The sequence below is a fragment of the Erpetoichthys calabaricus genome, chromosome 3, assembly GCF_900747795.2.
Source record: "Erpetoichthys calabaricus chromosome 3, fErpCal1.3, whole genome shotgun sequence".
Taxonomy (NCBI): Eukaryota; Metazoa; Chordata; class Cladistia; order Polypteriformes; family Polypteridae; genus Erpetoichthys; species Erpetoichthys calabaricus.
Window position 1 is genome coordinate 259,924,282 of NC_041396.2, and position 25,652 is coordinate 259,949,933.

A 25,652-nucleotide genomic window follows, 5' to 3' on the forward strand; every position below is an offset into this window, starting at 1 on the left:
CAAGAAGAAAAAAATAAACCACATCCCCTCAGGGACTCCGTACGAGTGTACAGACGGATACCTGTGAACATAAAGCACGTACCTAAACCCTTTGAGTCAGATAACCCTCCCTCAACCCTAATTTAAACCACAGTGTAACGGGGCATGCGATGGGCATTTCGTGACTGACGTTGTGGGAATTATGGCAGGCTGCACTTAGACCCATCTCCAACCATCCCACACTCCTTTAAAGCTCACCGTCTGCTTTTGATATCTCCACACTACAACAGATGGGAGTGACGTCAAACTGAAGCGTCGTAGCGTTGGTAAAGGCGTAATTAGCTAGCCCTGAAGCGCGCTTTTGTAATTTGTAATCTAACTTTGTCTCGTACGTACGAGTTAAGGGCTATCCCATATTTTTTTTCACTGTGCAGTTCAGAGTTTCTGTAACAACTCATGAGTAAGAACTGTTGACGACTGCCCGGAAACAGAACTTCTTTGGGCGGGCTACAAAGTAACTGACCGTAATTCCGACCAATCAAAGTGAGAGAATTAGGTAGTGGGCGTAATCGATATGTTTATGGGCAGTCGTGTGCACCTATGAGCAGATCAACATGTATAAAGCTCGTTGGCACTCAGGTGACCTCAGCATCATATGATTGCTTCTTTTGAGGGAAGTTAAACGGGACGGGGTAAAGATGGTGAGTTTGTTTTAAATTTTCATTTTATAAAATGTGGTACGTGTGAGCAAAGACGATCGCTCTAAGCAGATCATCTGTTGTATTCTTCCTCTTTATTCGCTAACGGAGGTGGACAACGATTCAGTTTTTTTTTGACACGACTAGGAGAGCTCATCGAGTCACTTGTTAATATCAGAACGAGTTTTACTTAAGATTACAGCTTGTCTTTTAACACAATTTAATGATATATAGCGGACACGAATGCTCGAATGTCTTTTGTTATTACCAACCGGTATTTTATTTCAGTTATTAAACTGAACTAACATCTGACCTCGCCCGCTCACACTAAAAGAGGAACGTCTTCGGGATGTTTCTGTATGACTTTGTTTCAGTAACAGTCTGTCAGGCTAAAACAAGGTTTAGTGTAGACCATGCAGCTCACAACACATAATTGCAGTTACCGAATGGCGCAGCAAACTATAAAGTGGTACCAAAACATTGCAGTTCACGTGGCAGCAACTAAAGCTGGAAAGAATTGTTCAGTGAAGTGGGTACTGCGGTCTAAGTCACTGACTCCGGAGATCAACTGGGTGTCTCAAGAATTCAGTGTCTTCTTTGTTTACATTTATATTACGCAGACACTTTTATCCAAAGAGACTGATAAAAGCGGTCCACACAATCGAGTAAACATCAGCTTGGGGATTGTTTGGGAACAAGTCTTTTAAGGGGTAAAAAAAGGGTGAAGAAATCGAACAACATACAAGCTAATACAGTTCCTTATTTAGAAAATCTAAGTCGGTTAGACAGAAATTCCCCAAAAAAGAGAGTCCTACAGACGCTTCTTAAACACGTAGAGGAAGTCAGAATCTCAAGTGGAAGTGGGAGGCTCATAGGGGCTACAGATGAAGAGTCTGGATTGAGATTTTGTAGCGCACACAAGTCACATCACCAGACACCATTCATCAGCAGCATAGGACCTCGCAAGTGTCACCATAGATACAGGTGCTGACCCGTTGACTACTCGGTAGGCAAGCATCACTTATATCGACTTAACACATTCCGCTACAGGGAGCCAATGTAGTGATCTGAAAAGATGAGTGACATGTGCAGGCCTAGGCTGGTTGAACATCAGTTTTGCTGTTGCATATTGAATCAGCAGCCATAGCTTGGTGACACATGCAGATAGGTACTTCTTGCCATTAGAGAGTTGCAGTAGTCCAGATGTGACAAGAACAAAGCCTGGACCAGGAGCTTTGCTGCATACTCTAATTTTTGGTCTCATTTTGCAAATGTTGTATGTAGTGAACCTGTAAGACTGAGGCTGTAGCAGCATGGTCCATGACGAGACATTTCTTACTGTGCTTTTTTTGATGAGTGTTTCGGTAGCACAGCAGCAATAAACAAAGCTGGGCTTATCAGGCTGCCCTACACTCCACAATGTCTTTCTGCATCTTGGGGTCTGCTAGGCCTGTTGATATCGCCAGGGTCGCCTGGTCTTCCATATAGCTGTGCCTTGTATATATGTACAGTGGGAGATGACCAGAAAGTATCCAAACCAGGTACGCAGACCACCTCAACTGGCAGCACTTTACTCCTTGATCCTCCCATAATGCTGTGCACATCACCCTGACATGAAGAGTGAGATCATTAACCCTGAAAATACAGTAATTATGAGCAGCAAGTTCTTCTGTATGTGGACCGCATAATAATGCAGCAATTAACTCTGCATCCGCAGTTCCAGTAGAATCTCTGCCTACCTGCCATTGCTGTGTCCCAAACATTTTGATGCCCTGAAACGGGGGGGGGGGGGGGGGGGGGGGGACTGTGTATAAAAAGTGTTGGCATTTCTACATGGTGTAATAGAAGTGTGTGCAAATACCCTTCTATGAAAATTGGCAATGTGCAATTTAATCACAATGTCTGAGTTGTTTGATTTGTAATTTTAAACTGTGGAACAGAGGAGTACATCAAGGGAAAAATGTCTTTGTCCCAAACATTATGGAGGGCACTGTATTTAAAGCAATTGCAATTGTGTAAGCATTAACATTTTTACATTGGTGGGAAAAAAAATAGAAATTTCAGTCATTAAATGCAAATACTTATATTCAACTAGTGCAATCTTTTGTAAAAGAGTAAGGTCTGTAAACAGTAAAATGTAAACCAGTTTAAATCCAAGTAAATGAGCACATGGAGGAGTAGCACCACTGTTCATACAGCTTGAGCACTGAAAGGTTCTAGCACTTTACATTATATAGCAAATGTAACAAATTCAAATTGTGAGAAATAAAAATGAAAGTAATTTCCTACAGCAGCAGACTTTGCAGTGAGCGTTTAATGGAGGGATGAACCGAGCTCTAATGCTAAAACATGTTTTACCACCTAATAAAGAGCACAGAATACAACTGGCCCACAGATAAAGTGGTTGCTGACTCTTGTATTGATTGATGTGTTAAATATTCAACTGACTGAAAAAAACATTTCTCTCTATTATACAAAAAAATCTTCAGGCGAGACTATTACCAAGAGATTTTTTTCAAGTCCCACCCTCCTCTCAACCATTTCTGGTTAACGGCCAACACCTACGGTCCTCTCACCTCTCATTCGTTTGAATGCTTTTGTCAGACACAGTTCCTGCGCTCTCAGCTCTTTGCGTTTTCCACACTTTAAGTTCCCAATAAAAGAAGACTTATTATATCCAAGTCTTAATGAAGTATTTCATCCCGAATGGTTATCAACAGAAGAAATGAGTACACGGGCAATCTTAACACAGAGAAACAATGAAGTCAAACAAATTTACGTGAAAATTGTCAATCGGTTACACGGCAGATTGGTTAAATGTGTATCAATAGACTATACTGAAACAGTTGGTGGTGATGGTGTGGACAATGAAAACATCAACTTACCATATCCCGTAGAATATCTACAACCGTTAACACCGTCAGGTCTTCCACCAGCCGAATTATTGTTGAAAGAAGGATGTATCGTAATGTTATTGCGTAATTTATGTCTGAGTGATGGGCTATGCAATAAGACAAGATTAGTTGTATTCAAAATTGGTCAAACAATTCTGACATGTAAAATTTTAACAACTGACTAGAAAGGTAATGTGGTACATGTTCTGCAGAAAACATTAGACACCAAAGGAGATCTTGATATGGCATTCGTATTAAAATGTTTCCAGTTGGAATAGCTTTTGCTATAACAAAAAATCATGGGGACAAACATTCGATAAAGACGGTTTATTTATTGGAGAGAAAGAAATGATATTCACTCACAAGCAGTTATATGTTGTGTTGTCACGATAAAAGTCCAAACATGGAATCAACTTTTCATCAATATCACTTTGAATTTTGATTCCAAAAATTGTTTTTCTGTAGTTTTACACTTTTATTGTAAGTTTAAAATGTATTTGCGTGTTAATTTCAAAGCCAAACAGGACAAAAATGTATACGGTGATCCCTCCTCCATCGCAGGGGTTGCGTTCCAGAACCCCCAGCCAAAGGTGAAAATCCGCGAAGTAGAAACCATATGTTTATATGGTTATTTTTATATTGTCATGCTTGGGTCACAAATTTGCACAGAAACACAGGAGGTTGTAGAGAGACAGGAACGTTATTCAAACACTGTAAACAAACATTTGTCTCTTTTTCAAACGTTTAAACTGTGCTCCATGACAAGACAGAGATGACAGTTCCATCTCACAATTAAAAGAATGCAAACATATCTTCCTCTTCAAAGGAGTGCACGTCAGGAGCATAGAATGTTTGCTTTTCTCTCTCTCTCTCTCTCTTGCTCTGACAATCAAAAAGCAATAGGTGCTGTCCGAGCTTTTAAGTATGTGAAGCACCGTGCGGGAAGCATGTCGCTTGACATAGCAGCTGCAAGAAAGCCCAGCAAGGAAGGGAGCAATGTGAAGGTAATCTTTCAGCGTTTTTTGAGGAGTGGCTGTATCCTCTAGGGGTGCGAACAGCCCCCCTGCTCACAATATATTTGAGGAGTTTTACTTAATACGTAATACATGCTCTGATTGGGTAGCTTCTCAGCCATCTGCCAATAGCGTCCCTTGTATGAAATCAACTGGGCAAACCAACTGAGGAAGCATGTACCAGAAATTAAAAGACCCATTGTCCACTGAAACCCACGAACCAGCGAAAAATCTGCGATATATGTTTAAATATGCTTACATATAAAATCCGCGATGGAGTGAAGCCGCGAAAGTCGAAGCACGACATAGCGAGGGCTTACTGTAATGCAACTAATACCTCCAACGCAACATGAAACATAATTTTCTTTCACTTTGTTACGTTTTACTATGGTTAATTACTCGCTGTAATGTAAAATACATCTATTATGCATATGTAACAATTCCCATGAAAATAAAAATCTGTTTAAATTGTACACCTGCTTACCCATACGCGAGTGGCAGAGCTGCGAAGTGGCTAGTGTGTAGCGCCCGCATGGGGGTTGGCGAGCGAAGCGAGCAGGGGGCAGAGCCCGCTAGCTTACTTCAAGAAAAAGGTCAGATGTTCCATCCCTATGTCAAACACAACAGCTTACTGGCTTATGCTGATTAATGTTTCTGTAATTTAGAAATAAGATATATATACAGTGATCCCTCGCTATATCGTGCTTCGCCTTTTGCGGCTTCACTCCATCGCGGATTTTATATGTAAGCATATTTAAATATATAGCGCGGATTTTTTGCTGGTTCGCGGATTTCTGCGGACAATGGGTCTTTTAATTTCTGGTACATGCTTCCTCAGTTGGTTTGCCAAGTCGATTTCATACAAGGGACGCTATTGGCAGATGGCTGAGAAGCTACCCAACTTACTTTTCTCTGTCTCTCTTGCACTGACTTTCTCTGATCCTGACGTAGGGGGATTGAGCAGGGGGGCTGTTCGCACACCTAGACGATACGGACGCTCGTCTAAAAATGCTGAAAGATTATCTTCACGTTGCTATCTTTTGTGCAGCTGCTTCCTGAAACGACGTGCTGCACGGTGCTTCGCATACTTAAAAGCTCGAAGGGCACGTATTGATTTTTGACTGAAAAACAAACTCTGTCTCTCTCTATCTCTCTCTCTCTCTCTCTCTCTCTCTCCCTGCTCCTGACGGAGGGGGTGTGAGCTGCCGCCTTCAACAGCTTTGTGCCGCGGTGCTTCGCATACTTAAAAGCCAAACAGCCCTATTGATTTGTTTGCTAGAGATTGTTTTCTCTATCTATGTGACATTCTGTGCTCCTGACACGCACTCCTTTGAAGAGGAAGATATGTTTGCATTCTTTTAATTGTGAGATGGAACTGTCATCTCTGTCTTGTCATGGAGCACAGTTTAAACTTTTGAAAAAGAGACAAATGTTTGTTTGCAGTGTTTGAATAACGTTCCTGTCTCTCTACAACCACCTGTGTTTCTGCACAAATCTGTGACCCAAGCATGACAATATAAAAATAACCATATAAACATATGGTTTCTACTTCGCGGATTTTCTTATTTCGCAGGTGGCTCTGGAACGCAACCCCCGCGATGGAGGAGGGATTACTGTACCTCCTCAAAATTCTTAGTATTGACTCGTGTGCTGCACCTTTAAGCGTTTGGCTGAATTTGTTGTGTTGGTCCCTTGGCATTGTGCGGTAGCAGATCTTGCATACAGGCTTGCATGTATCTCGTGGTTTTTCCGTCCATTTTTTAGACAAAGCCAAAGTATGTGCAGTCTCTACTCAGACTGCTCTCTTTGTCAGTTAAGCGTTACGATGAAGGTTCTCACATAGCTGAAGTTACCATCTTATTAACACCTATGAGTGGGTGGAAATGGAGCTGCAACTCATGCCATGGCGGTTGATAGCCTACAAGGCTCAATTATCAGAAGCCATTGAGAAGTGGAATTGCATTAGTAATGTAGGCCGTAAAGTCAATACCATGAAAAATGTTACAAATGATTTGTTACAATTGATACTTTTTTGAAAACTTTAGTTGGGTCTCATAAAAACTTTTTTTTGTTTTTATTCCTTTCTAAAATGATGTGGATATGCTGTTTTGCAATACTTTGTGTGTAATCTCGAGATGTCGACTAATACCTGACAACACTCATGTTTTAAAAAAATGGATGTTTTTATTTTCATGTTTGTACTCGAGACCCATCACTCCCATTTTTAAAATGCAAGAACAGGCTGGGTGTTTTCTTTTTAAATGTACTAGGGGGCTTTGCCCCCTGCTCACTTCACTCACCAACCCCTGTGTTTGGTTTTCCGGATACACGCTTTTAAGATTTTTTTTTTTCTTTGAATTGTTCCTGTTTCATTAGTTTCACTTTTATTTCAGAACTTCTGTAAAAACAATATTTGTAATCTTGCGAGTCCCAATATCCTGAATCTTTTTAATGAGGTCAGGATAGGTTTCTCTGTTTGGAATTTCAGCATAGACAAAACGATCTACATCATCAGCAGTTAATAATCTTTTTTTACAAAGTAAAAAAGTAAGTAGAGTTCTGCATTGGACTCCTGTCTGTAAAGTCGTGCTATTTTCCTCTCACAGTTCCAAAAGTACATGGGGTTACCAAGGTGATACCCCAGCTTTTGTCTGGGTTTTTGTACAAGGGCTAGACAGAACGTTTTTGACTCCTGGGGTAAATGTAGATTTTTAAATAAGCAGACAGATAAATATATATACATGAACAAAGTAACCAATAAATGCATGTGCGGTAAACTCTGTTTTTGAAATTCTCAAGATTCTTTATTTGTCACTTGCATAGTTATACAGGACAACACGCAGTGAAATGCATCTTGATCTGCTTATCAAAAACTGTGCAAAGTTAGAAGAATATCAGTTATTTTAACAAAAAGTAATAGATTGAAAGATAACAGTATAGTAGAACATATTAAATAAATAAAATTATGTGAATAAAGTAGAATTAAGTGTTAAGGTGCAATAGTGTAGTAATTATTGTGCAAAACCAAAGTTAGACTGGTGCATAGTTAAAAGAGGCAGTTTGTTTGTTTGCGCTACTGCGATCTTTACTTTCTTTTTTTATATTTTCTAATTTTCCTACTTTCATATCCTTTAACTTTCTCCACATGTGTATAGCGCCAACATTTTTTTTTTTTTTTTGAGCCTTTCTAATTTCCCTGGTTTCATAGTGTCTAACCTGCCCTGCATGTGTTTAGCGTCAACATGTGTAAACGTCTTTATGAAGTTCTACTTTGTCTTTTACTTACTGTCATTTAATTCTGAGCCGGATTGGATGTGCTTTTTTTTTTTCAGTTCCACTTGTTCCAGGCTGATAATTACTTTCCTTATTTTCTGAATTTGCACCTCGATTATTCTTTTTTGCTCTTTTTTCTGTCCAATGCATTTGAGTCTCTTTTCTCCGCGCTGCTTTCTTCTTCGCTTATATGTCGACATTTAATTTATAATGTACTGTCCTTATACGCTTTATATGCACTGAGAGCCCTGAATCTGTGTGTGCTCAAATCCTTCACAAGACTGAATGTTTTGCTGCCTATTGTCCTATTTGATAGATTGTAAGTAGGGCGTGTCTTTGGTCTCGCGGGTCTTTACAATGTCTTACGAGAAGATCACATATCGTAGACTTGCTTTTTGCTTTCCAGGACAGGATTTCTTTTTATAATGGATAGATAGAAAGAAAAAATATTTCACTTTAGAACTCTGTTTTATGTGGCAAATTTAATATATACCATGATTTTGAAGCAAACTTCAATTTCAAAACTAGCCTACATATCCTTTAAACGGTGTGAGAAAATCGGACAGAAAAACAAAAGCAGTGTTGGGGTCCCAGCCGGGATGCCTTGTTTATATTTGGCAGAATTGGAGTTCAAGAAGAATGTGTTTTTAAGAACTAAAAGGAAAAGGCCGCCCCTTCCTTGTGGCAGTTGTGTCAGGTTGTAGGATTTCTGCTCCCTTGGGCATGTTCTGGTTGAACGATGCTGGACTTTCTGTGCAGGAGGAATTTATATTCTGTGGACTGACAGGGGAAGTGACAAGTGGTGGCAAAATTGATGTCCCATAATTGTGGGCAGGACTTGCTGCCACAGATGAGACTGTGGCAGAAGGGCAACCCTTTTCATCAATCCCATTGCATTCACAGACACAAGTTCCCTTAAGGCACTTGTCACACTTCCACATTTCAGTCAGTCAGTCATTCTCCAACCCGCTATATCCTAACACAGGGTCACAGGGGTCAGCTGGAGCCAATCCCAGTTTTTTTTCAATGGCTAAGAAACATTCTGCAATATTGAAGTCACCGTCCTCTGGATTTGGCCACAAGTTCTTCTTAATGTCACATCTGATGTCCTCTCTAGCAGTAAATACACCTAGGGTAGTATATTTTGGCATGCTTGATCCATCCTTGCCATTGCTTTGGTGTAATATGTTTGCATCTAGTAAAAACATGTGATCATGTGGGGTGGTCATAAACCTTCCACCTCCGTGCAGAAAATAATTCCTAAGTGGGGTTCAGGAAGGGGGGAGTGTGGTGGCAGAAACAATAATAACATCCTTGGGTGTCCTGCAAACCACTCAGTGACTTCAATATTTTGTCCTCACTGCCGTTGCTGTGCCAGGTTAAACCCAGCTTCATCCATAAAGATGAGCACATGGGCTGTTTGCATAGCCTCCAACTCCATGACCCTCTAACAGGTTGAACACAAGGGACTACATTGTAAGGATTACAGTAATCCCTCCTCCATCGCGGGGGTTGCGTTCCAGAGCCACCTGCGAAATAAGAAAATCCGCGAAGTAGAAACCATATGTTTATATGGTTATTTTTATATTGTCATGCTTGGGTCACAGATTTGTGCAGAAACACAGGAGGTTGTAGAGAGACGGGAACGTTATTCAAACACTGCAAACAAACATTTGTCTCTTTTTCAAAAGTTTAAACTGTGCTCCATGACAAGACAGAGATGACAGTTCCGTCTCACAATTAAAAGAATGCAAACATATCTTCCTCTTCAAAGGAGTCAGGAGCAGAGACTGTCATAAAGGCAGAGGAAAATCAATAGGGCTGTTTGGCTTTTAAGTATGCGAAGCACTGCGGCACAAAGCTGTTGAAGGCGGCAGCTCACACCCCCTCCGTCAAGAGCACAGAAAGAGAGAGAGAGAGACAGAGAAAAACAAGCAAGCAAAAATCAATACGTGCCCTTCGAGCTTTTAAGTATGCGAAGCACCGTGCAGCTTGTCGTTTCAGGAAGCAGCTGCACAAAAGATAGCAACGTGAAGATAATCTTTCAGCATTTTTAGACTAGCGTCCGTATCGTCTAGGTGTGCGAACAGCCCCCCTGCTCAATCCCCCTACGTCAGGATCAGAGAAAGTCAGCGCAAGAGAAAGAGAAATGTAAGCTGGGTAGCTTCTCAGCCATCTGCCAATAGCGTCCCTTGTATGAAATCAACTGGGCAAACCAACTGAGGAAGCATGTACCAGAAATTAAAAGACCCATTGTCCGCAGAAACCCGCTATGCAGCGAAAAATCCGCGATATATATTTAAATATGCTTACATATAAAATCCGCGATGGAGTGAAGCCGCGAAAGGCGAAGCGCGATATAGCGAGGGATTACTGTACATTACTGTATACATAGCTCAGTATGGTCTGACCATTTTGGTTTATTGGAATTCAGTCATTTGTATGGAACCTGTAAGGAAGACCACCTTATTCCGAGCTGCTGATAAATTAGAAGCACAATTCCTCTGGAGCAACTTTGGCATATGATGGCAGGGTAGTGGGACTTGGATGGGTTTGTACCCTGGATTTCTTTATTTATAGTGTTCTACCTTCAAAGCCACGACCACTAAAGAACAAAATACAACACCGTTATATTGAATAGACTGCTTACCTGGACATATTGGTATCTGAGTTCCTTCACATGTATACTGTTCCTCTCAAATGGGACAGTGTATAAGCACTTGATGGTCCGCTCATGCTTTTGTAATACTCTGGCAATTGTTGCCATGCTGACACTTGCCAGGTTGCCAAATAATGTGTTGTCTACCAGAACTCTATCCCTGATTTCATGGAGTTACAGTATATGCCATTGTCGGCAGTGACCATGTGAACAATAGCAGTTTTCTAATTCTTCTTCTTTTGCCTGCTCCCATTAGGGTTTGCCACAGCGGATCATCTTTTCCCATATCTTCCTGTCCTCTGCATGTTGTTCTGTTACACCCATCACCTGCATGTCCTCTCTCACCTCATCCATAAACCTTCTCTTAGGCCTTCCTCTTGCCTGGCAGCTCTATTCTTAGCATCCATTTCCCAATATACCCAACATTTCTTTATTGTTGTCCACATGTTGATCTGCCAAAATTTTATACCAGATGCCCTTCCTGACGTAACCCTTCACATTTATCCGGGCTTGGCACCAGCGTGAAGAAACACAGTGGTTTGTGCATTCCCTATGGCTGGGTTAGTTTCCTACTAATCATTAAAAAATTCTCTCCCTCTTGTGTCAGGTAATCTTTGAATCCTAAGGGAGAAAATCAATACTCAATGTATGTCAGTGTACTGCCCATACTGTACACTGCTGAAGACTGCATCTTATTGTGATGATGTGGGTTCTACTCCATGCTCCCATCTTCCTTCTGGGAGCTCTTGAACCCGACACCGTTGGTAATGTCACCGATGAGCTAGGCAGTGAGGCACAACAATGAAGCAAGGGGATGGTGCAAAAGTACAAAGTGCTTTTATTTTAAAAATCAACAAAACCAAACAGTGTCCAAAATGCAGTGCTTCAAAAATGTTTCAATAAAAAAAATCCAATAAAACGAGTGAACTGGAGGAAGTTAAAATCCAATAGGAAAAAAAAAACCTTTTAAAACTGAGGTTAAAACAATGGCTGGAAGTAGTCTTTTAAAGCAAAGCCCGGTGCCTTCTTTACTGGTGACTGCCATCCAGGCTATGCACCAGGGGAGCCACCCTGCCTGCAGCTGACCTTCTACACTGTACTGGTCTGGTGGCCTTTCCAATCCCTGGCTCTGGTTCTGCTCACCCAGACCCAGACTTGGGCTCCCCAGCGACCAGTTCGCTCACGCTGGGGCTTCCACTTCCCAAGTCCCCGACTCCCGCTGCTTTCTCTGCAGTGAGCCAACCTTCTCCCAGTCACTCCTGCTCCAAACAAGTGCTCAGCAGGAGCGACCACAACTGTTGGCCCTCGGGTGCCGGCCAAACACCCCACTCGGGCTCGCCTCTCCCTGCTGCCTGCAATCAGCACGAGCCTGCGCTCACTGTCGCTGTCCTGCACTGGCTTTCTCCTTCTTGCTTCCTTCTCCATTAACCTCCTTTCACCTTTTTTTTTTTTTTTTTTTTTTTTTTTTTTTTTTTTTCTTTCCATTCCTTCTTTTTAACACTACGTAGCCACCTCGCACTTCAATTATTTATCATGGGCACGTTGATCACGTGTGGTAATTAGCAGCTCCCGGCATCAATTACGGATGTGGACGACTCCTCACCTGTGCACTTAAGTGAGGACCGCCCGCATCACAAATTCACCCGGGAACCGCTCCAGCCACACTACCACTCCCTCTCTCTATGCTGGCGACTATTTATTTAAAAAGTGGCCTTTTTGACTTTAGCTAATGACCCATTACACCACACCTATCTGCTGGCTTTGTGGAATATTCTTGTGATTGATGCGATTGTCGCACGCTGCAGATTTGGCTGCACTCCCCTGCATCTCTGTAAGAGATGTCCGCTGAAATCTCCTGGACAGACAACATCACAGCAGTCATCAAGAAGGCTCAGCAACGGTTACACTTCCTGAGGGTCCTCAGAAAGCACAACCTGGACTCCAACCTGCTACTGACTTTCTACCGCTCGTCCATCGAGATCCTGCTGACGAAATGTATCACAGTATGGTATGGCAGCTGCACCATGGCAGACAGGGAGAGGCCTCAGCGAGTAGTAAAGGCAGCACAGAAGATCATCAGCTGCCCTCTCCCCTCCTTGATGGACATTTACACCTCCCGCTGCCTCAGCATAGCAAAAAACATCATCAAGGACAGCTCCCACCCTGGCTGTGATCTGTTTGACCTGCTGCCCTCAGGGAGGCGCTACAGGTGCATCACAACAAGGACAAACAGACTCAAGAACAGTTTTTTCCCAAAAGCCATAACCATTCTAAACTCACACATGCACTGACTACCCAGTCTAACCCCCCAACCTCTGGACTTCCTTCTATCCATCAACTGTGCAATATCCAATATCTAAATGGTACTGATAATAACTGTAATATCTGTATACTGTACAATATCATTACTCTCAGGGTCCAACATCCACTACTCACTGCACATGATCATCATTATTGTGCAATATTTAAATTAAGTGCAATAACCCAATAGTGCAATAGTTATTTATTCTTTCCAGTGTTTAAATAATGTGCAATAACTCGATTTAGTTATTATTCTTTCCATTTGTATATAGCGTCGCAGAACTTTTTTTTTTTAATTTTTTTTTAGCAACTTTTTGCACCATTTGTTTATTTGTTTATTTACTTGTTGTGTTCTACATATGTCTGCACTGAAGGAGCTGCTTTTAATCTCATTGTACATGTGTATAGTGACAATAAAAGGCATTCTATTCTATTCTAGAATCCATGACTGTTTACATGGTCAGTGACTGTAGCTCTTATTTCATCTGAGACCACTGCCCTTCGTCTTCCTCTCCTTCATTGGCCTCTCTCTCTTCCTGTAACAGTTCTTCATTGTTCTCCCACTTGGTCCAGTCATTCCAAAGATGACCTCTTATCTATATATGATAATGAGATCAGTTGACCACAAAACACCTAGTTAGGTACTCCACTGACCTGTTGTGTTTCATCTCATTTCAATGGACAAAACTTATTTTATATTGTGTGGTGTTTACAATATATTCTGGAACATTCTTGTCAGTGGTGGGTTTTGAGTGAGAAAAGAATCTGTGAATTTTGAGGCATTTAGTCATTGACTGGATTTTGTATGAAAGCAATAAGAACTGATTCACAGTTTAGCCCTCAAACTGACGTTGTGGCAACTTTGAGAAGTTCTGAGTAAGCAACTTCAGTATTGCAGACTGTCTCTTAGCAATTGAAGAAAACTGCAATGAAGTTCCTCCTTCAGACTTTGACATTCTGGATGAGTGATTCATTTGGTTTTCTGGTTATCTTTCTTGTGTTTCAGACATCAGCTATCACTCAGGGCTTAGAGCGGATTCCTGACCAGCTGGGCTACTTGGTGATCAGCGAGGATGGAGTTCTGGCAGTAAGTATTCTCAGCTGTGATCTGTGAAACACTTGAGATGAACTTCTGTGTCTGTGACTAGTTGTGTACCATCATACATAAAGCAGAGAAGATGGAGTTAAGTTGCAGTATTTAGTTAGCAGATTCTCCTTTAATTTGTTTATAAGAAACTCGGACATTAACACAAACACACATGACCACTCAACATCTAGAGACTAAGCATCATAAAGCTTTTGGGAATACTAAAAATGTGGGTAGCATACGCCATCTGATCCTTGCAGTTTTGTATTCTTTCTGCTATTTGCTATCCATAGTGGTGTTTGTATGTCGAGTGCGTCTCACTGCGTCAGGTAAGAATAGAATGAGTGTAACACTCCACCACTCCTGCCCACCTGCACATTTTCTTTCACACCTCTTCCTGTGGTATTTAGGATCCTTGCTTCCTTGTCTGGGACTGTATGTAGAACAGCAACAGCCCAGCAAATGCTGGGTCATCTTTTCACGTGCAAGTTTACAAAAGACAAAATCCTAGTAATACCTGGAATGGGTAACCCAAGAATGTGTAAACGGGGCTATTGCGTGTTTCACTGATTTTATTTATTTATTTATTTTATCCTCTTTAATAAAATCCCTTTGTGCGTCCAGGTGTCCGTGTGTGTGTATCTTCTGGTGAAGTGCGCATGCGCGGGGCACGGTGCGATGCGCGATATTACTGTCAGAGAAAGTTAGAGGCGTTTTACGGAAATACAAATCAGTATTACTGTGAGAGGAAATTAAAGGTACACAATACAGTGACGCATATTACAGCCACATACAAGCCAGTATTACTGTCAGAGGAGATTAAAGGCATATTACCGACGCGCACGCCTGTATTACCGCCAGAGAAAATTAAAGGTATATTACGGACGTACAAGCCAGCGGACGTACAAGACAGTATTACTGTCACAGAAAATTAAACACGCACAATACATGGCGGCAGCCCACGAAGAACGGTCAGCACGGCAAGTAAACATCAACAAAAGAAAGGCTGAAAGAAAGAAAAATACGACCAACAAAAAGAATGAGGTCAAAGTCCCTTGCCATTTAATATAGACTGTTCCTACTAATGTTTATGCTCTACTGTTCTAGTGCCCGTTATTGTAACGGGCTAAATGACTGACTAGTATAATTATAAAACACTAGTTGTGCAAGACCGTGCTGTAAAAAGTCTGGGGTCCTAGAAACAGTTGAAATCGTCAGCAAAGAAATTGAAATATAGACATGTCCGGTAATTGAAAGGAACTACTCTGGGCGTCTCTCTCGTAGGAGGTTTCGTTTTGCTGACGTCTTTACATCGCTTGTGCATTAGCAGCTAAGCAACTTTGGCAAAACGAAACCTCCGAAGAAAAACAATGTGCTCCCCTCACTTGTGTATTAGCGGCGGGAGGAAAAGTAAAAGGGATACTGTTTTGCCGATGTGCTCGCGTTGCTTGTGCATTAGTGGCTAAGTGATTTTGTCTGTCTTTGGAGGTTTTGTTTTTGCTGATGTTCTGGCCTCGCTTGTGTTATTAGCAGCTAAGTGAATTTTCTGTTTCCGTGGAGGTGGAGCCCTTACCCGACTCCACCTCTCACTTCCGGGCCAGACAGACACACACACATGCACACTTCCAAGCGTAGATGTTCATATATAAGATAAGGTGTTTTGATCAAAAATCCTGGTGCCTATAATTGAGAGTTGGTGCTAAATGGGCTGCTAAAATAAGGAGACCTGAAAATGTATGTATTTATATAAAAAAAAAAAACAAAAAAAAAAAGTTCTAAAACTGTTTTATTTTGCGCTCCTTGTGGAATCTGCAAATTCTCCCAATATATGTGTAGATCAGGGGTCTCCAGCTACAGTACTGGGGCCTCATGTATAAACAGTGCATACACACAAAAATATTGAACATTTCCACGTTCAAATCGCGATGTATAAAACCTAAACTTGGCGTAAAGCCACGCACATTTTCATGGTAACTCCAACCCTGGCGTACGCAAGTTCTTCGCACGGTTTTGCAAACTGGTGGCTCCCAGCATCAAAGCAGTGCTACTGTTCCTGTGTGGTTACTCTTTCTTTTTTAGATCCACATCCCTGACGTGGCTTTATCATATACACTGAAACTAACTGCATATTGTTTATTAGTTTAAGGCATCTGATTGTAATTAACCTGTAACAATATAATGGTCCAGGGAATAGCCAAAGTATTCCAAATACCATAGCTGCTTTAGCGTTGCTACTGTCATTGCACCTTCTTCTTCTTCTTTCAGCTGCTCCCATTAAGGGTTGCCACAGCAGGTCATCTTTTTCCATATTACTCTCACTGCACCACTCTGAGTATTTATATCACTGTATCTGAGTGTGGAATCACAGATCTACAGCAGCTGATTGGAAAGAGAATTATCAGTATACAGCATCAAGCACACGCTGTCTCGGCTATGCTGTCTGTTGAACTGCTCTCACATGGCAAACGATTCGAAGCCTTTCCTGTACGGACCTCGCGGTTCAGAAACCGTTTCATCCCAAGAACTATAAATGCACTCAATCAGTCCAACAAGTGCTCCTTGTAGAACTGTTTTTGTACTTATAAGTACAATTACCTCACTGTAAACTTGCACTACAGTTATAATATTGCACAACCTGAGCCACTTTATAAAGCGCGTATTTACATATGATGACGATATCATTTTTAAGATGGAATGCAGTAAAATATGTTTATTATACAGATAAAACTTTAACTTCATTTAAATAATCTATATTGTTAATAATTAAACATGCGAGGTCATGGTGCGGCAGTGCTAGCGAGGAGCTGGCGCTCCGTTCACAGATTGTTCCTGCCTCGCGCTGTATTCTTGCTGGTGCTGGAAGGATAGATGGATAGAATAATTAAACACGTACTACAAAGATATTTCAGTGTTCCTTAAAAGTTTGAAGAATCGCCGTTCTAAGCTTACAGATGGCTTAACATCTATTAAAGAGCTGATTGTGTGGCGATTGGGTATTTGGAGAAAGAAAAGTAAGGACAGGAATTGTGGGTTAGTACGTTTGAAAGAGACAGTACTGCAGCAATAAAACATTTCGTCGAAGGTCACGCATGGCGCAGCAAGCATCTTGCGTGAGACATGAACAATCACTGCGCCACCGTGTTCCCATGTTTAATAACATGCTTTAACTCCTATCATCTTGAAAATTTATATCACGTATACATCTCAGTATTTTAATTATTCAGAGATCTGTAATATTACGAATGTAATGGATTCTGTGTCCTGTCGGAGGAAGAGAAAGCCCAGAAGCACGTAGTGATTCACACACACAGAGCACATAGAAGATCAAATACAAAACAAAGCATTTAACGTGCTACTTTAGTTACAATGGGATTTGAGACACTAGTAAATTAAACGATTTTAAGATGAAGTTTACAATGTTCTACTTTGACAAAATAAACTATGTGATTAAAGTGGAATTTTTGAGATTAAAGTTGACATTTTGTGATTTTTCCCCACTGTGTCTTTTTGTTTTTGTTCCCCTCTGTACCATAATAAGCTTTCATATGACACTCAGACGGTGGACTACAACTCGCCTTTTCACAGTGACTTTGATATGTGACATTTTTTTTTTTATTTCGGGATTTGTGAGTCTTTGTGAACTTGAGCTTTTGAGTTTCTCTGACACTCTATGTCACTTGATCAACTTCCTTTTGTTGTTTATACCACTGTTTAAACCAACAAATAGAATGTTGTTCCTTGCCTCCACTTGGTATTCGCTGAAATTCTTCTATTTTCCCACATGCTTTTGCCATTGTTTTTTCACAGAATGCTGAGCTTAAGGGCTATTTATATTGATTTGCATATTCAAAGAGGTGTAATTCTGGGAGGAGTTGGGGCGGGACAGCAGGTGCGTGCACGTGCATTACTTTTTACACTGACCGGGTTTTATGTAGCGGAAGAACGTGGAAGTTGGCGTTCGCACAGATTTATGCATCTAGATTTTTTTGTGCGTACGAACATTTCCGCTTTTGTGCTTATGCCATGTTATAGTGTGAACTCTATGCAATGCATTATACATGAGGCTCCTGGAGAGCTACTATGGCTGCAAGTTTTCATTCTAACTCTTTTCTCAATTAGTGACCAGTTTGTGCTGATAATTAACTATTTCCCTTTATTTTAATTGACTTTTCTTGAGACTCTGACTGCTGAGTTAATTTTTTTTTTTCCATAATTGGCACTTAAACATAAATTTGATGTGAAGTGAGCCAACAGATGAGCAACTAAGTTGGGGCCTCAAACTCCAACTTTCATTCAGTTTTTTAATTTGAAGCCAATTCTTGTTGCTAATTAAACCCATTATCTAATTTCATGGCACTCATTCTGCCATGGCAGACATTTCCAAAACTGTTGAATTTGTTTAAGAGCGCTGTCAAAATGTTTTGTGGACCTGAGCAGATCAACATTACTGAGGCCTTCACCTTTCTTTATTTTCAGTTAGTGTGATGGATGCAGGTTGTTTATGTATTGGTACATTTTATGTCTTCATATTGTTTGGTTGCTAATTTAAGTAAAAAAAAAATAATTAAGGGGCCCAAGTCTTAAGATGTGCATCAATTAAAATTACGGCAGTTAATTAGCAGCAAAATTTGGTCACTAATTAAGTAAAGGGTTAGAATGAAAACCTGCAGCCACAGTAGCTCTCCAGGACTGGAGTTGGAGACCCCTGGTGTAGATTTTCTATCCCAGTCCCGTAACAAATACATGTCAAGCTAATCCGCAACTCCTAACCTGGCTTCATAGTGTGTGAGTTTGGGTGTGTGCAAAAGTGGGCCCTCCAGTGGACTGGCACCGTGCGTAGGACTGTTTGCAGCTCTAATTTGGACTAAGCAGGTTTGAGAATGTTATATTAGAGCCATTGTAGCCCCAAATGAGAATGTGGGTTTCACAAAATGAATATATATACAAGTTGTTATATAACGTCTTGAATGTTATTGTAGTGCTTTTCAAACTTTTTCCATGGCAACTCCTCCAGACTTTTCCAAATTTCTGCTTGACACCCCAGCATAATCGGCCTATGCCTTTACATTTGAGCCCAGATTTTAGAAGGGAAATAGTTTTAAGTATTTTCTACAGTTAATGACTCAATTATAGCTGGTAAGATTTTTACAAATTTCTCTGTTGGGTAAAATGTGAGAAAAGTTAACTTGTTTCTTTATCAAGTGCTTACAACATTACAACAAGCCATTCAACCCCACAAGCTTGTCCATCACTTACAGTAGATTGTCCAAAGTAAAATTAAGTAGAGATTTGAAGGTCCCCAAATTCTTGCTCTTCACCACACTACTTGGTCATTTATTCCATGTGTCTTTGGTTCTTTCTGCCTTTAATTGGTTTCCAACGCATCTCAGTGTAAACTTCCTGCATTTTAATGTTTTAATACAGAATTATGTTTTTTATTTTTGTCATTATAACTAAGTTAAAAGTCAGTAAAGAAAGGAAAAAAGAGGTGGGGAGTTTTCTCCTGTATTTTATTCATTGTCCACCTACTCCTGCCCACATCACTCAGTTGGCGCCCCAAGCTGCAAAGTATCAAGGTCCTAAATGTCTAAACTCTTATCCACTGGCGGTGTTTTGATTATTTAATGTTTCAGTAATCCTGTCCAATTTTTTTTTTCCTCTGATCAAAACATGTCCCACTCCACCAGTTTGTGCGCACAGAGAAGCTGAGAAGGCTGTGTATTCAAATGTCACATTTGTCTGAAGGCTTTCATCCATTTATTTTAGGAAACTGCATAAGTAATAAGCATGTCATGCTTTAAAGTTGTAAAAATATTAATAATGAGAGAGCTAAAAAGCACATGCAGTACAGATGTACATGCAGCTGACTTAAGGGTGCTGCCTACACAAACTTGTGTTTCTTTCAGTCCGCAGGTGAACTGGAGAATGATGAACACACAGCTGGAGTGATCATGCAGATGGTGCAGACGGCCTGCAAATTTAGACTGCAAGAAAGCTCGGAGCCGCCCTTCAAACGTCTGTCAGGTAAACTTCTCGTTAATAATAGTGTATGGAACCACTAGAAGTCCCGCGTGTTGTGTATATAGCTGCTGTACATTGATGGATGACTGGGGACTCTACACTCTAATACTTTCTGTCCATAACAGCTTGGATGACAGACACTTTTAAATGTAACCTTTTCAAACTTACTTAATTCAATTGAGGGTTCAAGACTAACCAGAGACTAATCCGGGCAGCCCTGGGCACAAAGTATATAACCGCCTTCGACAGAGCACCAGCCCCTCATACGTATACATTTTTTGTACTCTGTTAATCTGCAATCTTTTATTAAGTAGCACTTGTTTAAGGCGGTGGAAGTAAAATCCACGCAGGCATGAGGAGAACAAGCAGATTCCAAGTGAGGCTGCAATGCTAACCACTGCACCTTTACAGTATGTTACCCTTGGAGATGACGTTGCTTGTTTTTATTATCCATGTTTATTGATTTTAATTTTTATCTCTAACTAGCATTTACCGGGTATATTTGTAGAATGGGTTAATCACCCCCTTTGTAAGCTGAAAGTAAAAATAATCTTGGGTGTTAGCAATGCCAGTTGGCAGCACTAACACCTGCCTGCCATTGCCACTCCACTTGTTTCTGTGGAAAGTCTTAGTGCAAGTTACACTTGGCACACTGCTTTAACAATTACTGAAATTGTTAATTATTATAAATGGTTTATATTTGTTTATTATTATAAATGGTTTATGTTTATTTTTGTTCATTTTTCAGTCATGTTTGAAGATCATGTGTTCATGGTTACTGTTTCTGGGACAAAAGTGTTTGTTGTCAAGCGACAGAATAACCAGCGGGATCCAATCAACGTTTAGCCAAACTTGGGAGCAAACATGAGCCGCTTGTAGTCCTGACGGGCCAAATTCCTGAGGGGTTTCTCATGGTCACACAAAAGGGAGCCTTCCATGGACTTGGAGAATCTGTACAACTTTAATTTATTCATTTGTGTTTCCCTTAAAGTTTGTGTAACTTGTGCTGCTTTGCTCTTTGGTCTGTTTAGTTTCTTTTGTGAGGATGTGTTGGCAGCCTTGTTGCATGTATGCAGCACCCAGTAGGACATCTTTGTGTGCTGCTATATCCAAATGATCACTGTCTGTGATGTAAATCCGCACCTTTTATCAGTCACGGGGGGCTCTGATGTGCCCGTTGAGATGGAAGTTGGTCTGAATCTACAGTTTTATTATTGGAATTGAGAGGACATAATCCTCCTTCATTGTAGTTTTGAGCACAGAGATTTCTTTCATGATATGTCAATGGCTGTCTTGATGTCTTAGAGGTGTCTGCCTTGTCTTTTTGTTGGGCTTAGAGTTGTCCTCTCAATAACAAACAGTAAATTCATGTTCAAGCATCTGTACTTTTTTTTTTTTTTTTGTTTGTTTTATAAAATATATTGGGAAGGTTTCAGTTTTTATTTGCTTGAGTATGCCACTTTGTACAAGGCGCTACTATGTGCTGATCACCTTCTCTTTGTGCGGCACGTCTATGGCGTACCTTCCAGAGTTGTACTTGCTTGGGTGAGTCTTGCTGAAAAGATGATGCTGATCTGATTTACAGTGCCTATTAAAATATCCTCCCTCTTGGTGGGAGTTTTCACATTTTATTATATACACCATTGATTCTCAATGAATTTAATTTTGGATATTTTTGGTATTTATCAAAATGAGACCTCTACTAAGTGGTCTAAATTTAGCACAAAATAAAATCAATTCAAATCAGCATTAATGTACCTTTTGGCATCCTTGACAGCCTGTGGTCTATATCTAGGTATTCATCACTTTGGTCAATGGGGGGAAAAAAAATGATCACAATTCTTAAACCAATTATCCGCTAAAAGACTGGGCCTGGCAATGGGTTTGTAGGCCAGTGTTGGCACTGGCTCTCTGGCCTCTCTGTAATGGCTGAAACAAGAGAGGGCATGTGTTGTTGGACCTCAGCAGCAGAAGATGGCCTGTCCTAGAACTGGGCTTGGGTGCTGCATTGTCTCCAGTGTTGACAAAGGACAGAGATGTTCACAAGCATGGGGGACGTGTGTATAAAGCAATGCATATGTCTTGCCGATGGTGGGGTCGAATGATCATCAACTGTTGCCAAATGTACAATATTTTATTCTTACAAAAGTATACCACCATGTATGAAGCCTCAAAGGCTGTAACTTTAGTGTGGTTGTCTACAACAAGGTGAAAAAGCACCTTGAAAAAGAAGGACAAAGGGTTCATCCAAAAATCAAGACAAAGCCTCGGCTTAACCCTTCGAGTCATCGGGAGTAAGTGCATTACTGCTTTATACCATACAAGCTGTGCTACCTGCTTACGATGGGTTGTAGTCATAAGTAATGAACTTGACCTCCATGTTAACGTTTGCAGTGCACCATTTACTGGGATGTATTTTGCTGTGCCTGTAGTAATAAAATTCATCGCACATGTCGTTCCAAAAAATGATGCATCACAAACATATATAGTAATAAAATGCAACATTATGCAAGTGTGTGATATGCCATATGTTGGAATGTCAAATGCAATGCATTTTGTTACTACACGTTTGTGGTGCACTGTTGGAATTACAAATGCAATGCAGCTGTCTCTGTTGTAGGCCGTTTGCTATGAGATTCATAAAAGCAGTGCTAATGTTTGTGATGTGCCATCTGTTGGAATAACAAATGCAAGGTGTTTTATTACCACAAATGTTTGTGATGTGCTGATTGTTGGAATGGCAGAGCCATGGCAGCCAGACAGACACACAGCTACACACATTTGGCCTTTTTAGTACGGGGATCTATTGATTCTGAGATTAACATGCAGTAGTTTGTAACCACATGGCTTGGACAAAGCTTGTAAATGTATTAGCGATGTGTAGTTTTGATGTTTCATTACTATTATTAGAAATAATTGTGTGACCGGCAGGCACAAGACAAAATTTCACAATACAAATACTGCCAGTATGAAATTTGGCCTTGTATTGTGTACCGTATGGCATTGCTAAATGCCTAACAGGAAACAAAAAGTCAAATGAAAATGCCATTTGTTGAAAGCAGGGGATTTAAAAAAGAAAATGAAACTTAAAGGTATAAAAGGACAAACAGACTTGAGCTTTGGCAGAAGCGTCATTCACCATCAATGTAATGAGGTGAAGACGAATGTTTTTGACACACATCATAGACATTAACATACAAGAGAATAATAATAATAATTCATTACATTTATATAGCGCTTTTCTCAGTACTCAAAGCGCTATCCACACAGGGTGGGTTCGGACCACAACACAAACTTAATTTAGCGAGTCGCAGTCTCCGAATGGTAATGTGAAGTCCAGCGTTGTTTCATTGCATCCACATATTTGTTTTCAAATTGAACTCTTGGAAATGGCAAAGCACACAAACCTACCGTCGTGGTGGACCAGTTCTCATGATCTACTCAGGCACTACTGGGAGCAGCAAGCTGGTGTGGGAACGAGATGTCGATACGCTTAGGCCTGATTCACAAATCGCAGCCAGATTGTGATGAAGTGACGTTACACAGATGTGGATCTTGGATTTCTCTCAAGTGCAGCCCTGTACCAGGGTGGAGAGAGAGAGCAAATTCACAGCACTTGCTTTGGTGGTCACGTCTCACGTGTGTCTCCGCTGTGTCTGTGCTGGGTGAGTGTTATTACAGTGTGGAAGTCTCATCTTCATGCAGAGCATTGAAATACTAACCTTATTAAGTTCTTCATAGATCCAGTCAGGACCAACAGGTGAGGAAGGCAAAAAAAAATATTGGGACGATTTTGTACTGCAATGATTTTATAAGTTTATAGGTTTGGGTTGAAATCAAAGTAGACCTTAGTGTTTTGGAATATATTTTGTAAAGCATGTAGTAAACTTGCAGTCATTGCAACAGCACATAAAAACATTTTGTAGTAATTAAAATGCATTACTACAAATGTGTGTGATGCAGCATCAGTTGGAATGACAAATGAAATGCACAACTCTGTTATATGCCATTTGATATGGGATTTTTAAAAGCAGTGTTTGTGATGTGCCATCCGTTGGAATGACAGAGACAGAGCACAGACATTTAGCCGTTTTATCAATGTGGGTTACTGTCACATGTACAGAATACTTACAAGGGCAACATGTCCTATGTTTCTGCAGTGCAAATATTTTATGTTTAATATTTTATTATTCAATAAAAAAAGAAAAAGCTTGCAGCACCTGATGTTAAACCTTATGTATTCTTGCACTGATCTGAAGTTATTTTACAGTGGTTTGATTTATGAATGCCTAATAATAAGTAGCACTAAATTTGCAGTACTTTTATGAAAATGTCATACTGTGGAAGTATTGTCACATGAACCTTGAATTGCAAAATCAATTGTAGTGTGAGTGAAGCGTGTGGTCTCGTGTCTCGTGCCAGGTGCACCTTTAGCTCTCCTCAGTTTAACGCAGCCACCCAGCCGCTTCAGACAGTGTGTGACACAAACGCGCACAGAGGAGCCAGCAGGCAAGTGCAGATGATTTGGGGACAAAAATGAATAGATAGATAGATAGATAGATAGATAGATACTTTATTAATCCCAATGGGAAATTCACAGCCACTGTAACAAGGCGAATGGATAATAAGGAGCTTATAAATGAGATAAAGGTTTTATCTGTTTGACCTGCGAAAAGGCTAGAAGTCATTCAAAAGCACTTATTAAAAGCCAGTCCCAAATGAGAAATGTTTACTTGGGTTATACGTTAGAGAAGAATTAAGATGAGGATACAGTATGTTTATGTCCCTTTTATGGGAAAAACCAGGAGTGAAACCCAAGCCGCCTTTTGTGTCCTTTGCCTGTATACCTAGTGTCCCTATAAATAAAATGCATTTATTATTATTATTATTACCTGCGTACAGCCATCTTCTAATATCCTTAAGTTATGAACTGTATGACTTTTTATTACAATGAGTGTGTTTGAAAAACAGTCTCTTGCCATGTTCAGACCACAAACTAAGAAAATGAAGGTTTATTTGTGTGAATCTTTGCCAATTTATCCTCTTTCTTGCTCTTCACGGTTCTGGTGTTGAAGGCTGAAAGTGACACCAGGAATCATTTACTGAAGGGGTCTTTTAAAAAAAAGTCTTTTAATGTTTTTTATGTATAGATGCTGATCTGTTTGTTTTCTGACTAGAGTCTTCATGTAGGCTTCCTTCCAGATGGAAAAAAATAAAATAAGCGCATACAGGCTTTTTGATCCGTTGCGGGGAAGGCTTCTGCTGTAGCACTGCTTTATTATGGTGAAGTGTGTGCTGTACAAACTCCTCTTAAACAGCAAGAGAAGGCCAAATAATCTGCCCTGTGCTCTGCAACACTTTCCTAATTCTCCTGGGTAATTCTCAAGACATTTCCAAACCAGCTTGAAGATGCACCCCCTAAAGTGTGTCATGGGGTTTGGGGTAGGTATCATATCAGGGGTGCATTATCATCATCCTCCTCCTCCTCTTCATCTGGTGCAGCAGTAACTCAAGGCTAAATATGTCTTGCCTGTCAAGGTCTGTGAGCTGTCCTTGACATGTCTGGTTAAAGGACAATGACACTGAAGCCAGGTGACCTGAGGGCATCTTAGCTGGAGCCTTTGCCTTTCAACGTACACAAAGCCTGACCAGGAAAGATCTACCACAATGGGGTTATGTACAAGCCAAACAAAAGGGTCACCTAATCAGGAAACTACCTAGAAAATT

The 25,652-nt window shown here is 40.6% G+C and overlaps 1 protein-coding gene across 1 annotated transcript; it reads left to right on the plus strand.

Annotated features, from left to right (window-relative positions):
- The first annotated feature begins 610 nt into the window (after positions 1–610).
- Positions 611–24,813, plus strand: lamtor4 (late endosomal/lysosomal adaptor, MAPK and MTOR activator 4). Its single transcript, XM_028798134.2, has 4 exons — positions 611–680; positions 13,824–13,904; positions 19,811–19,928; positions 20,674–24,813. Exons 1-4 carry the CDS (start codon positions 678–680, stop codon positions 20,769–20,771), a joined length of 300 nt encoding a protein of 99 aa, XP_028653967.1. The 5' UTR covers positions 611–677; the 3' UTR covers positions 20,772–24,813.
- Positions 24,814–25,652: the final 839 nt, after the last annotated feature.

What these genes read in the sequence shown, in the direction of transcription:
- lamtor4 (XM_028798134.2), top strand. An exon ending in GCGAGGATGGAGTTCTGGCA is followed by an intron (nt 13,905 to 19,810) that starts GTAAGTATTCTC and finishes TGTTTCTTTCAG; the next exon opens with TCCGCAGGTGAACTGGAGAA. An exon ending in GCCCTTCAAACGTCTGTCAG is followed by an intron (nt 19,929 to 20,673) that starts GTAAACTTCTCG and finishes TTCATTTTTCAG; the next exon opens with TCATGTTTGAAGATCATGTG.